The sequence below is a fragment of the Poecilia latipinna genome, unplaced genomic scaffold (assembly GCF_001443285.1).
Source record: "Poecilia latipinna isolate Pla-1442-1.1 unplaced genomic scaffold, P_latipinna-1.0 Scaffold3071, whole genome shotgun sequence".
NCBI classification, from domain to species: Eukaryota; Metazoa; Chordata; class Actinopteri; order Cyprinodontiformes; family Poeciliidae; genus Poecilia; species Poecilia latipinna.
The window spans coordinates 40618-54773 of record NW_015115687.1 but is presented as its reverse complement, the minus strand read 5'-3'; the positions used below and the strand labels follow the sequence as shown (position 1 = coordinate 54773).

At 35.7% G+C, this 14156-nt stretch overlaps 1 protein-coding gene across 1 annotated transcript in view; it reads left to right on the top strand.

The window, feature by feature from the left end:
* Positions 1-3369: 3369 nt before the first annotated feature.
* The window catches only part of LOC106940039 (low-density lipoprotein receptor-related protein 1B-like), a gene marked incomplete at its 3' end in the record, with an annotated part of 42056 nt that continues 31269 nt past the window's right edge, over positions 3370-14156 (top strand). The window contains exons 1-3 of the mRNA XM_015022658.1: positions 3370-3626; positions 5398-5560; positions 12337-12559. Of these exons, the coding sequence (XP_014878144.1) occupies positions 5409-5560; positions 12337-12559 (375 nt within the window). The remainder of the gene's footprint in view (positions 3627-5397; positions 5561-12336; positions 12560-14156) is intronic.

The following is a 14156-nucleotide window of genomic DNA, read 5'->3' as shown; positions in this document are numbered from 1 at the left end:
ATTACTTGAGACACAGTCATGCCACCCAGCTGATCTCCATTACACTTATTGTGAGACTACTAGGACCAGTTGGCTGTTGAATTAGGCCAGTCACTTTAAAGGGGATGACTATTTATAGAATTACTTATGTGAAGAAATGAGTTTCCAGTTTGATATTAGTTTTTTTGCAATTCTTTTGTTTGTCAAATAAGCCTATTTTTTTTAATCATGATTAATTTGTAAAAGCATTAAAAAGGGTGAACACTTTTTATAGGCACTGTATTCATTTAAGTTGTACTGTACCATGTTTATTCATTAATTTGAGAAATTGACCTCTAAAATTCATTAATTCTGATTGCTTTTGTGGCATGAATTTCAGCGTTATCACACCATGACATAATGACGAGGCCCAATTAGTCACTCATACTCATGAACCTACAAATGATGTTCTGGAAATTAGCTCATTGATTGCTTAAGGAATTCAATCAAAATGTTGTTATTGTGTTACCCACTACCAAGTTTTTTTTTATAGGACCAGTTTGAAAACATGAATTTTACGAGCTTTCTAAAATAAGTTGTCAATAACCATTCAAGCAAAACACTCCAAAGGTGGAAAAAAGAGAAAGTGTTCATAAATGTATATTATTGTGACCTGCATCTGCATCCATCTTTATATAATGTGTTCATAGTTGACCTTGTTCTATAAAGAAACACTGACACTTCTTCAAAAAAAAAAAAAATCAACCCTAAACAAAACATTCTAATTGATGTTACTTTAAAATTTAAGCAATGATCCTGGGTGTGAAATTTTACATCCATTCCGTAACTGCAATAATGGGACTATTTTCTTAATTTTTTCTGTAAATGGCAAACATTTTGGACTTAACATTAAAAGATGAGACAACATCAACAAATCAAAATTTCAGATTACATTTCCATGCATTTATATCTAGATTTCATGCACAACTTAGAGGATACCATTATTTGTTATAGAGCACCAACATCTTTGGGTCAAAGTATCTGGACATGTTGCTGAATTTTACTACTTTTTTTTTTTACAGCTGTGTTCTGTTACTCCAATTATTTAAACAATGAACAGCACTAATTGTATTCTCTGTTGGGTTTTGCTTGTGTGTACAGAATTTCCAGTTACATGAAAACCTGAGAGCCGTTTATGGGTAAAAAAAAAAACAAGCAGCTGTGAAGCTCAGAAAAGATGGAAAAATCAATAAGAGCTATTGCACAAACATTGGCCAGTTAAATCATTTGGAATGTCCTCAAGAAAAAAGAAACCACGGAGGTGCAAAGTAACAGACATATACCAAGGATATCATCGGTAGTTGACAACAGAAATATTGTAAGATCTTTAAAGAAAAAAAAAAAAACACACAAAAGCTACTAATGGCATAAGCACACTCCTCCAAACAGCAAGACTAAAGGAACCACAATCCGCTGTTTGCAGGGAAGTTCATGGATTCACCAGGGGACACAAACTATTAGCAAAAAGAATCTATCTAAAGACTGAAATTTGCTGAAAGGTGAGCTCGAAAAGATGAGCTCTAAAAACATTGAGGCACACTTTTTAGACCAATTAGACAAAAATTAATCTTTACAAAAATGATGGATAGGTTAAAGTCTGGAGAAAGAAATTATCCTAATATTCAAGCTCATCAGTGAAACAGTGGATGTTATAGATTTTATATTAGACTTGCATGGCTTCTGAGATTGGCTTATTGATCTTTATTGAAGACTTTACAACAGAATGAGTGTGTTACAACAAAATGACAGATGCAGCTTAGCTGTTTGGAAATTCAAAATCCATCTATCCAATTCTTTCTGGTTTTTGACTGAAAATGTGCTGGTTAAGCTTCAAATAATGGCTAATTTTCTGAGCTGTGTTTTAGATCCAGATACAATATCTGGCAATTATGCTGATATTTTGATCTGATATGCTACATATCTCATCTTTTATTTCCATATTATTTGCAGTCAATAGCAACGTTTCAAAATCTTTGGAGGGGGTCAATGGCACCATATGGGGGGGAGGGGGGGTCAGGACAATTCAAGGGCCCCGGCCGACAGGAGGCTCCCCCAAAAATTGATTTAAAAAAAATAGAAATAGAATAAAATATTTCGATATAATGTCAATAATAAAAGTACACATTTTTAAACTTGTTTTTAGCAGTAAAAATTAAATGTTACCCCTTCCAGACCAAAAGGCAAATATCCATATTTGAACTGAACACCCCTCTGTATCTTCATGAAATGGTTTGTTCCTGCTGCTTAGTGCACTTGACGGTGATCAGCAGCAGTTAGCACAAGACAAGAACTACAGTATCTTAGTATATCGCCAAATAGTCAAGTTTTAAGAACAATAGCGAGATTGAGAAATAGAGGACAGACAAAAAAAGAGGGTCAATTTGGAACCCAGTTTTTTTCCAAGAGAGGTAGGTGGACTGTGTGAGATTATCAACCATTTAGCATAGTTAGCTTAGCTACATACTACTGTTTGCCTCCATTTCACCACATTTAATCAGCGAAGGAAAAGAACTACCAAACTAGTCATATATTTAACTTGTCTCTGTAGCTTTTACCACACTTAACAACAGATGAGTCAGTCGGCAGCAGCTCTGGCCCCCATACTAAAATAACCCCTCCCCCCCGTCCCAGTGGAAAAGGTGAGTTCCAAGTGTTCAATGATGAGCTAATTAGCATTATTCCAGGGAATCTGTGGATTTCTCCCGTCTCTTTGCTCTTTTTACAATTATACAGCAAAAACAATGTATATATTACTGACAGAAATTGAAACAATTTTTATAAAATGATAAAATAGCCTCCTGTCTGCACTGAAGGCTGGGCAGTTTAAACTGGGTATTCTACAAATAGCATGCATTTAAGTTACAGATATCTGCTGCCACTTTCCCTCCTGACCTGTCCCCTCTCCTCCTAAGTGAAATTAAAGCTGCAGTATGTAACTTTTATATATAAGAAAATCTTTTATATATTTAAAACTGTCACTATGTCTTGACAGTATGGTATGAGAGGTAATCTGGGAAAAAGAAAGAAAAACTGCCTTCTCCCAGTACTATCTAGAAAAGAAAAAAAAAAAAAACAGAGGCAGGAGGTGGGTCTTAGCGCTGTCAATCACCATCTTGTTTGGTGCTGCTCATCCTTCTTCTCCTTTACCTCTTGCTCTGTGGTATGCTATAGCTAGCATAGCCTGTTGTAAATGCTCAGTCTAGTTAGCATAGGTACCAATGACGGCGGATAAATGGTTTGAAAGAAAGAGAACAGCTTGCCTCCTGATGCTGAGCTCCTGAGTGAAAATTGTGCTCCTCAAATAAATAAACAATTTTCCTTCTTTTATTTTTTTTCTCCATTTATTTTAGATCCTGGTGACAGCCATCCAGTGCTTCTTATTGGTAGCTCAAATCGTATTGTCATCACCCATCTAAATGGAACGGGTCTTCAGCCCCTGAGGTCCCTAAGTGTAAATGGAACACTGGCATTGGATTTCCAGCACAGCCAGGAAAGGGTTTGCTGGGCCCTGGCTACAGAGTCCTCTGGGCAACTCCGCTGCGCCGCAACAAGGAATCTACGTGGATTCACACGGGAACAAGAAATAAAAACACAACGGAGTATACAACGTATGTTTTTTTTGTTTTTTTTCCCAGATCTCAGTTCTTATTGTTACATAGTCCTTTCTTGCTGCTACTCTAGTGATGGATTTAACTCATTTACATAAGAAAAAGGAAAAAATGGCATTTCTTTCAGGTTTGGTACGTATTAAAAAATGCCTCTTCACACATCGGCTGAACATTATTTTGCTCCAGCTCTCTCTTCTCCATGCTCTTAGCTGCAAGGCGCCTCTAGCTCCTCATTATCTGTGCAGTTTAAGACAGGTTAGCCTCAGCAATTTTGGGATTCACCTTTATCCTATAGCTGTCACTCCTGCCTGCAGGCATCAAAAGCATTGCTGCTTCTGAATTCCTTTTCCACTATAGATCATTGGAAACATAAATCACCAACATTTGATTTAGCGTTCATGAATGCAGCTCATCTTATTTTCACAGAGACAGATATATCTCAAGTTACAAAGCATGTACAACAAACGTGCTTTGGTATACACAAAAATGACAAAATAATTTCAGAAAGTAAGAATTATCTGTTGCCATGGTAAAATTCAAAGTAGTTTTATGCCAGTTTTACACATCAAACCTAGTATTCATAACATTGAATACTGTCGCTTCTGTGAAAGATAATGGTGTCTCTCAGGGGAGTGCTTGGAATTTATTAAAAGTAGCTCAAAAGAACTCTAAATTACAGTCTCGAAGGTCAAAGCAGGGGTTTATTATTAAATACAGTTGTATTCAAAATAATAGCAGTTCCACATCACCATGCAGATCAGTCAGTGTTTTTGCAAAAAAAACAACAAAAAAACTTATATCTCTATATGGCAGATAAGCTTCTAGTGGGTTTTTTGTAGCACTAGAAAACCCCACTGTCATTGCATGCATGCTTCTGATATTGTGTACTTGAATAATTAATTAAAAGAAGGGCGATGTTAAAATAATATGGTGGAACTCAATCTGTGTGGTTGTGTATTATATGCAAGAACACGTTTCAGTGGCCATTGCTTAAAGGGGGGCACAGGGGTATTATGTATTTTCCAGGCACATAGTGCCAAGTCATATCACAATCAAGTAATTATGTTACCTTCAGTTATGAAAATGTTGTATATATCAAAAATAACTTAAAATAAATTTTACTTTGCATTATAGCCATATGAGACACCTTGAAATAGGCCTCTCTCTCTCTTCCTAGGGAGCCCTTCAGGAGATGATCACAACAATGCTCCTCCATGATGGGGTTTAGATCTGTTCTTAGGAGCCTTCAACTGAGAAATAGTTCATATAATAAACTCAGCAGACTCTCAGTATTGTCATACTCTAATTATTATTTATTATGTATCTAATCTTTATGGGCTGATAGGCCCATTTACTGGCCCAGAAGTTGGTCAATGTCATGCATCACAGATATGATGCAGTTCTCAGAAATAATGGTAAATAGTCTAAAGGAAATATTGAAGCATATTTCAGTTTGTACTGAAAATCTATGAGTTTGCAAATGTTTAGAGATTGTTTAAACAGCCTAACACTCCTTTCCCCTCACTTTTTGTGACATGAAATGGGAAATAGTTTCTTTCATGTTTTGCTTTGAAATAGCATAGAAGCTTTATTCACTTTTTAGTCTTGTAAACAGCTATATAATGAAAGACAACTTGCAGTATAATGACGCTTAGATTTTTTTTTAATACTTGCCATAATATCAACTAAAACATTATTTTGCTTGTTACATGTATAGTTATTTGTGTTCTTTGCCCAGTGACAATATCTGTCACGTATTTATTCATTGCAGATGTGGAGCAGATGGCCATTGACTGGCTGACAGGGAACTTCTATTTTGTTGAACATGCCTCTGACAAGGTATTCGTCTGCAATCGTGCCGGGGACACATGTGTTACAATTCTTCAACTAGACCTGCTGAATCCAAAAGGAATAGCCCTGGATCCTCTCATGGGGTGAGTAAAGTGCAAACAAAAAATCATATCCTCTCTGAAAGCTCCAAATAACTTTCCATCATGCATTTTTTTTATACAAGCGCAAAAATAACACAAGATTTGAAGGGCTGCATTTTCTGCAAAATTGCAGTGTGGATGCTATTAGTTCAAATTTCCTGCTTCACTGCTAAAACCTGCAGTGATGCAGAAATCCCTGCAGAGTTTAATAGTAAAGTATTAGAAGCTACAATGGTAGATGAGCAGGTTTCTTTTAAAGGCAAAAAGTGCAAAACCACTGAGTCTGTAGTGTTAAAATAAATTCAAATTCAACACTAATTTACTTCTTTATACATCATAATTAAATGTAAAAATATATTGCTAGAAAATGAACTCCATTACTATAAAGAAGCAAAAATCATTGAAGAATTAAGCAGTATGTTTCAACGTATGTGTGTTTGTAACTCAGTTCAGCCATACCTGTAGCGCTTACTAAAAGCTCTTACTCTCTCTTCATATTCAGCCATATTACTAGCAAGGTTCACCAGCTATCTAAGCATAACCTGTTGCTATTAGCTTGTTAGAATATATACTATCTTACTCTGTGATTTCATAAAAATTGTGAAATATAAAAATCTAAATTTCTATGGAGAATTTCTATTTTAGAAAATATAAATTACACATATTATATCTTAACATAATATATATTGACATAAGAGCACAGGCAAACATCATGACCTCCTAAAATATATGAATGATCTAATATTTGAATGGTTGAAGCAGGACAAATGTTAGAGGTGAGAAGTAAAAAACTGATGAACATGTGCTCATGGTGGAAGAAGCTCATTTCAGTCAAAGTGTAGTATTCATGTAATGATCCATTTTATTCTTTTTGGCAACCTAACCTGATTTATGTATTTATTGTTTTAGTGCATAGAAAAGTGGATGAGCTTTTTTTTTTCATATATAAGGCATGACATTTAAATTTCTTTACAGTTGCACACAGTTGAAAGCATCTGATCTACCGCTGTTAGTGAATGTCATGGAACCTACATATACAGACGTTTTGACAGGCAAGAAGGACACTGCCATTCAGAAACTTAAAAACATATAAAGATACTTTCAATGAATTCTAAAATGAATTGGAAGTCAGTGAAGAGAGGGTGAAACCAGAGTTGTATGTTCTCACCTTTCACTTTCAAGTGGTTTAGAATCAATCAATCAATCAATCAATCAATCAATCAATCAATCAATCAATCAATCAATCACATTTTATTTGTATAGCACATTTCAGCAGCAAGGCATTTCAAAGTGCTTTACATAATTAAAATAAAAACAGCATGTGACAATGGATAAACTGTGAGAAAGGGAAAGTTTAACTGGGACTCTAATCCTCTGGGAATTTAGTCAGAATTGAATCCACTTGAAAGCCTGGATTCTAAACCAATTGTTGTTGCTCAGTGCAAGCAACGCTTTTTTTTTTCTTCTTTTTTTATTTCGGAAAATAATATAAATAACTAAGTAATAGAAGCCATAATCATTATGTCCTGAAAAATCTGAATGTTTTGAAAAGTGAAAGGTAGAAATGGCAAAAAGATTGCAGCATGAACAGAACAGTTTGAAAGAGCAAGAGGATCACTATGGAGTGAATGCTTTTCAGGATTCACACAAATAAAAATATGTTTATCCGAGAAGGAAGGCATTCTAAGATCGTCTTCCTCTCCTATGGCTCAGCTCTTTTTTTTATTTGAGCTGTTTAATTTGACAGGCAGCCGATGATGCCTCAGAAAGCTCAAATTGTCCACACATTCATCTGTATTCACTGATGTTGCCACAGAAAAAATGTCCCTGCTGGACTTTCCATCACTGGATGTTTGTCTGTAAGGATAGAGGAAAACACATTATACCCCCTGTGAACACTATAACAGCATGTGGTGGGCTGTGTTCAAGATCACACTTTTTGAGAGAAGATTCTTAGCACTTTAAGTAAGACAGAGTTATAAAAAAAAATAAGTAAATCATTTAAGTAAACTGCTTACACAAGCTTTATCAAACTGTGCACCAATTATCAAGGACTCAGTCATTTTTGCATTTCTACCTCTGCCTAACCGGCAAATGCGAGCCTATTATTTTGCAAAGATTTGGCAGTAAACTTGGAGTCAAAGCAACATTTTAGCATCCCTTTTTTTCCTGTCTGGGATTTTGAGGAACAGTCTGCAAACCGAAGACATAGAGTGTTTAATTTAAGCCTTGCTTGTGGTAAAATGTTTCTATCCAAACACGGCTGAATTTGAGTGCACCTAGCTTCTGCTCTAAGCTACTTTTCTTATTCTGCCGTGACCATCCCCTTAAGGCCATGACAAAACAGTATAAATCTTGCATGTTAACACCCTGCATAATTAATCTGAAAGTTGAAGCAGATGAAGCAGAACTGCATTACCACTTTGTGGTATTTTTTTGTTGTAGAAAACTCAGCTTTATTCATCAACTTGGGCTGCTATTATGCCGGCGGGTCTAATCAAAATAATTTGCTGTTGGTTTCCTAATGGCATGACCAGTTTTGATTTGGTCGGCTGCATCTCTGCTCTCATTAAATGCAGTTCAGTTCCTGGAATATGCTACAGCTTCTGGTAAATATGAAGCAAGTTTGAGAATGTGTTTAAACTGAGAATCCTCCTTTTGTTACTGTAAGTCAGCAGTTGAGGGATTTTGTTGTACAATAATACCTTATCACATTTTAGGTTAAGGGCTAGATTGCCTGTATAAGACAGAACATTTCTGTGCGCTCCTACTGACTCTAATTGGTGAGAAATAGGTACAGCTGTTTCTGAAGCAGTGGGCCTGAGAGAGGTCTGTCAGCCTGGAGCAATGGAGTGAAAACAAAAGAAATGAGGGAGGTGTTAGATAGCGGCACAGCAGGAAGAACAGTGTTTATAGAATATGCCCTGCTTTGGCACTCCAATTTTTATCCTTGTTTGACTCTCATGATGTCTCCCTGCCTCTTTTTCTATTGGATACGGCATTTTAACTTTGCTACATCGAAAAGGATTTGATGTTGATGGACAGCCTTTTCTCGTTTTTGTGGTGGAAAAAAGTAATTGATTGAAGCACATAAATGCTAAATTCTTCATAATACAAAATGATTAAAAGTCCTCTTTTATTGCCTTTATAGCATTTGTTTTCATAATGTTTTTTATTTAGAGCAAAGCAGAACGACAGTCAAATTTTTAATTTGTGTTCACAAACTTGCCGAAAATAGTTGATTCAAATCTTTTTCAAAGTTTTGTTAATCCACAACCAAAATATAATTTGTTGTAGTATTTGTAATAGACCAAGACAAAGTAGTATATAATTATAAAGCAGACAGAATGTCTCCAAAAACGAAAAGTGAACGGTGCATTTGTGTTCCGCTCACTGATTTATTAGTTTCTAGAACCACATTTTTGTTTTAAGTTCAGCTGCAAGTTTATTCTCTACATACTGCGAATGTTGAACATTCTTTATTTTAAGAGATATCTCCAAACTCTACCAAAAATAGACTGTTATATTTGAACATAAATTTGCATCATATTTTAGTCTGGGTCATTCTAAAACGTAATATGCTTTTCTCCAAAGCATTCCTTTTAACAAAAGCAATATCGCCCATCAAAGTCCTGCTGATCAATAGGAGGAGAGCATGGGTCATTTATGTCTGTACAAACCTTTGATCATCTTAAAAATTAAAGCAAGTCAAAAAAAAAAAAAGTTTTAAATTTGAACTATTTTAAATAAAAACAATTGAACAGGTTTTTTGTTGTGTTTTTTTTGCCCAGCTATAAAAATGTTTAAATTTTATCTAACATTTAAACGTATAAATTAATATTGTTCAAAAGATTCAGAGGCTGATAGAATCATAATATTTTGTCTGTTGGTGTTCATATGAGAAGTTCAGTGAAAACAACCTAACTAATCAGCATAAAACAATTATTAACTGCTTCCAGTGTTTGAAAAGTACACAGATAGAGAAAATAAACTGTCTTCTGTAGTATTTATTTTGATTTTCTGTCACATTCTCTGCTTTGCACATTTTTCATGGTGAGACCTACCCGACATTTTTCCTGGCCCCGTGCAGTTTATTTATCATGGGTGCTCATTTCCAGGATCCATGTGGATCTTCTTCCAACTGTGGAATGAAGAAGTACAAAATCAGCACCACCCCTAATCCTGGGAAGCAATCATTGATATGCCACATACAATCTCACTTTTTTGGGAGATTGGGGTTCTTGCTGACATAGACAGTTTCCCTCTGCAGCAGGTCTAAGGTTCAAAGGACATTCTGTCTCTCCTTAAACTTAACTTGTTCAGATTAGGCAAGCTTCCTGTCATTCTCTGTACCTTGTTATTCAAAGAAACCGTGGGAGCTCAGTCAGAAGCAGAAAGAAAGAATGACAGTCTTTTCCTAATAATTACAGAATTTGCAGACTAGAGTAGTTTTGAAAAGTACAGTCATACCCCAGGGGACCTTTACCCAAAGAGATGAAAGCTATGGATTCATTGTCATTGTAGCAATGCAACAAAAAGCTACTTTGTTGCTCTTGGAAACTCTAGTGGCAATAATTTAGACACAATAAAATACAGTGAAAATATTAACAAGGCTATAAATGTAATTATTACTTTAAAATCCAGAAGGCATGTTTGTCAGGGCTGAGATACCTTGTTAGCTTTCTTGTGTGACCTGTGTGAACACAGAGGTGATGGAGGGAGCTGAAATCGATCAGCGTTTCTTTTAGTTCTCTAAACTAGAAGGAGTTTAGAGAGTTTTAGAGTCAGTTTTGCAAGTAGATGTGAAGTTTCAGGTGTGGCTAGCTTTGGAGTATAGTTGACTGGTAAGAAAGATGAGGTGTTTTATAGGGTTCTACCACTAAAACACCTCCAGTGATTAACCAAAACCAGAAAGAGACTGCCTTTTTTTGACCACTTCTCTAAAAGCACACAACTTCTTCACTACATCCTGATAGTCATGTGACAAGGTGTGTTGATAGGAAATCTGGAACGCAGGATTCAGAGCAAGATTTTCTAAACACCACTTAATTAAAAGACTAAAAGCAGCCCCCTTGGCATCAATGGATTCCCAATTTCCCTTAGGCAATTTTTATGTGTTGTCATTAATATGTTATCTACATCAAATTCTGTTTCTCAGCGTATTTCTCGTTTTTAATGGCCAGCTCATGCTGTTGTTATGCTTTGTGTCATACCCTTACCACACTATCTGGGAACGTCTGGGAATCTGTGTAGGATTCCCAGACGTTCCCAAGCCAAATGGGATACAAGTCCCTCCAGAAAGTTCTGGGTCTTTCTGAACAGATGCCAAGACCAGCTCAACTGTGTCCATTTATTATGGAGAAGCAGCAGCTCTACTTTGAGCTGTCCCCAGATGATGAAGTTCCCAATCCAATTTATGAGGATAAGTCCAGCCACGGTGTTGAGGAAGCTCATTTCGACCAGATGCAACCAGCTTTTCATTCTTTTAGTCATGATCCATATCTCATGATCATATCTCATGATAGCCAGAACATTGTCCCTTATATTTCACAGGACTTATTTAAACGCCACAAAAGTTGATATCAAATCTAAACAGTGGGAAGATAATAATAGCTCATGTTATTTGTGTCAGAGCTCAGGGGTTTTATTGTTTTTTGTTTTTTTTCTATCTTGAATTAGACCAAAAACATAACTGACCTGGTTATTAGTCTATATGAGCCCTTACCTGTTGTCTTTGTGAAAGCAGTTCTTTCTTCTGGTCAAGTTTAAAGTTGAAAACAAGAGCGCACCAATTTATCAAGCCAGAGCTTAAGCTAGTTGTGGAACAGAATGTACTAGTGCTAAGCAGGCATGAGCAGCTTGGTACAACCCCTTCTTCCCTTCTTCTATGTAAAAGGGCAATATGAGTTAAAGAGTGACTTGTCTTTTTTTTTTTTTTTTTTTTTTTTTTTTTTGGGATTTTTCTTTCCAATTTATGAAAATGTGCAACATCACCTATCTGCCTACCTTAACATATACACCTGGAATTTACTTATTTTTTTATATTTCATACTATACTGTTTCAGTATTTTTATATTCACTTGTATTTTTTGTATATATATATATTTTTATATTGGTTCTGCTCTGTCCTCTGTACTGCTGTAACGATGCAAATTTCCCCACTGCAGGATTAATAAAGAAATATCTTATCTTAAAAAGCCAAAACTACAATATATTGGACCAAGTATATTTCTCTACTAAAGTAATTCACGGTGGTGTAAATTGTGTATTAGCAGCAGCATGGGAGAGAATCGTTTCATCTGTCATCTATCGCTACAAATAAGTGGCACTGTATAAAAAAATCATAAACTTACATTATCTGCAGAAGTCAAATTCTGTTTTTTAAATATATGTTTTAATTCTGTACTATTTTTCATCTTTATGGATTTTCTGTCTTTTGCCTCCTATTTTCTTTACTTATTAGTTTCTACTCATGACATTTATACTTTTTTTAAGGTCAAATGAAACTAAACATTTTGAAGCATTATGTCAAATGTTAACTTGACATAATATAAAAGCCCTATCATACATAAGTGTTTCCTTTCAGGTAGCAGATCTGGTTTTAAGTGGCAGGGTTCTCCCCATCTAATAAAACTGAACAGAACTATTTGAACGTATCTATTCAAAGTTAATATAATGCAAGGTGCTATTACATCTGTTGGCTTACACTAACCAACACAAAGTATCCATAAAAAATGAACGTAATTTGAGTTGACATTTGTCTCTGTGTTCTTCTCTAGAATGCTGTTCATCACAGACTATGGGAATGTGGCCAAGCTTGAGCGGTGCAACATGGATGGCTCAAACCGGACCCGACTAGTGGATTATAAAATTGAGCAGCCCACTGCTGTCGCATTGGATATGATCAAGAAGCTTGTATATTGGGCAGATGCCTACCTGGATTACATTGACGTTGTGGATTACCATGGCAGGAACAGGCACACCATTATCCACGGCATCCAAGTGAGTGTCACATTTTACTGTAAGCACAGCTTTTTTCCTTCTACGTTTAAGGAGCCATTTTAGATAAATGTTTGGGGCTTTTCTTTACAGCAATGCATTTCTCTTCCCTTGAGAAAGTCAAATTATAACATGACATAGCTTTTGGGTATTTTTTTCATTTGGGCACCATGATACGAGGCAGGTGGTACATTCAGTGTCTGGGGTTTTAATTCACTCTTCATTTTCATAGAAAAGGTCTTTTGAAACCTTGATGTTTTATTAAATAGAAAGAACTGAGTCACACGTGGAGCAGTCTTCGAAATGAGCATATCAATAGTCTCTCCCCTGTAGTACACTTTCAAGCCCCTTTCATTGCAAATTATGATTATTCATTAAAAGGCCATTGCCACCAGCGTGGATGAGAAATTCAGCCTTTATGAGGAAAAAAAAAGAACATACATCTTAGCACTTTATTATGTATGCAGGTGTTCTTTGGATGATATTGCCTTGCTTGTGCCCTCATTAGACTGAGGATCTTAATGCCATTGGATCTGCATATCAAATGTCATACAGAGCCTCATTTTTTTTCTCCTAGACTGTGAATTTTGTGTTCGCGTTAACAAGCTGCCTCTTTTTCATTTTTTATTAGAGTTAATTTCACATTAAACTCATTCATAATTTTAATAACGTTACTCAACTTTTCCAATTTTGGACTGAGCTTTTGATAAAGTATTATTGTTTTGTGCAACTTGACAATGCTTAGTTTATGAGTCGGGCTTATTGTGCTAGTGAATACACTCTCACTTGGCATTGCTAGTTTAGGGCCTTTGTCCATTTGGAAGGTTTTATTGTTCGTAGCAGAATGGCTATTGGCAGAATACAACAAAAACTTCAAATAATTTTACACCAAGAACTGGCTGCAGTGTTTGGCTCTATCTAATCACATCCATTACAGAATGACACACAAAGGCTTCAATATAAATATACATCCCCAATAGCTTTTGGGGATGTATATTTGTAGATGTCATTTATACAAATACACCTTAACATAATTCTCAACTTGAGGTGATTATTTTTCCCGTTTTTCATGGCACATCATTGAGATTGGTGGATATCCTGGCAAGATCATTCAACTATTGTCCTCAGCTTTCTAGGGTTTGGAATCATAGACCTGTTTGAGCACCAGAGTGTCAGTAATTTACCTGGAGTTATTCCCTGTCCTTCATCCACCTTTTGCAACACAACAAAACCTCAGGCAGCAAAACACACTCACAACAATGATGGTCTCATCAAAATACTTGACAGCTGGTACAGTGTCAAGAATTGAGGCTTAAAAGCTTCAATTCAATTACTTCAAAAGTACATTGTGTTACTCTTGCCAGATAACTCAGTCTTTGCTTGGTCTGAGAGTAAAACTTCTCTTTAAAAAAGTTTTTTTTTTTTTCTTGGCCAAGTGGGCAGTTGCAGATTTTAGTCCAATATTAAGTATGACCAATTTTTTTTCCTTTATTGGTGCCTGCTTGCAAAATAAATAAATAAATAAAAGTTTTTTTGCAAGCATAGATTTTGGTGACCAATTGTTTTATCCAAATAACCCAAACCCAATCCTCAGCCTTAC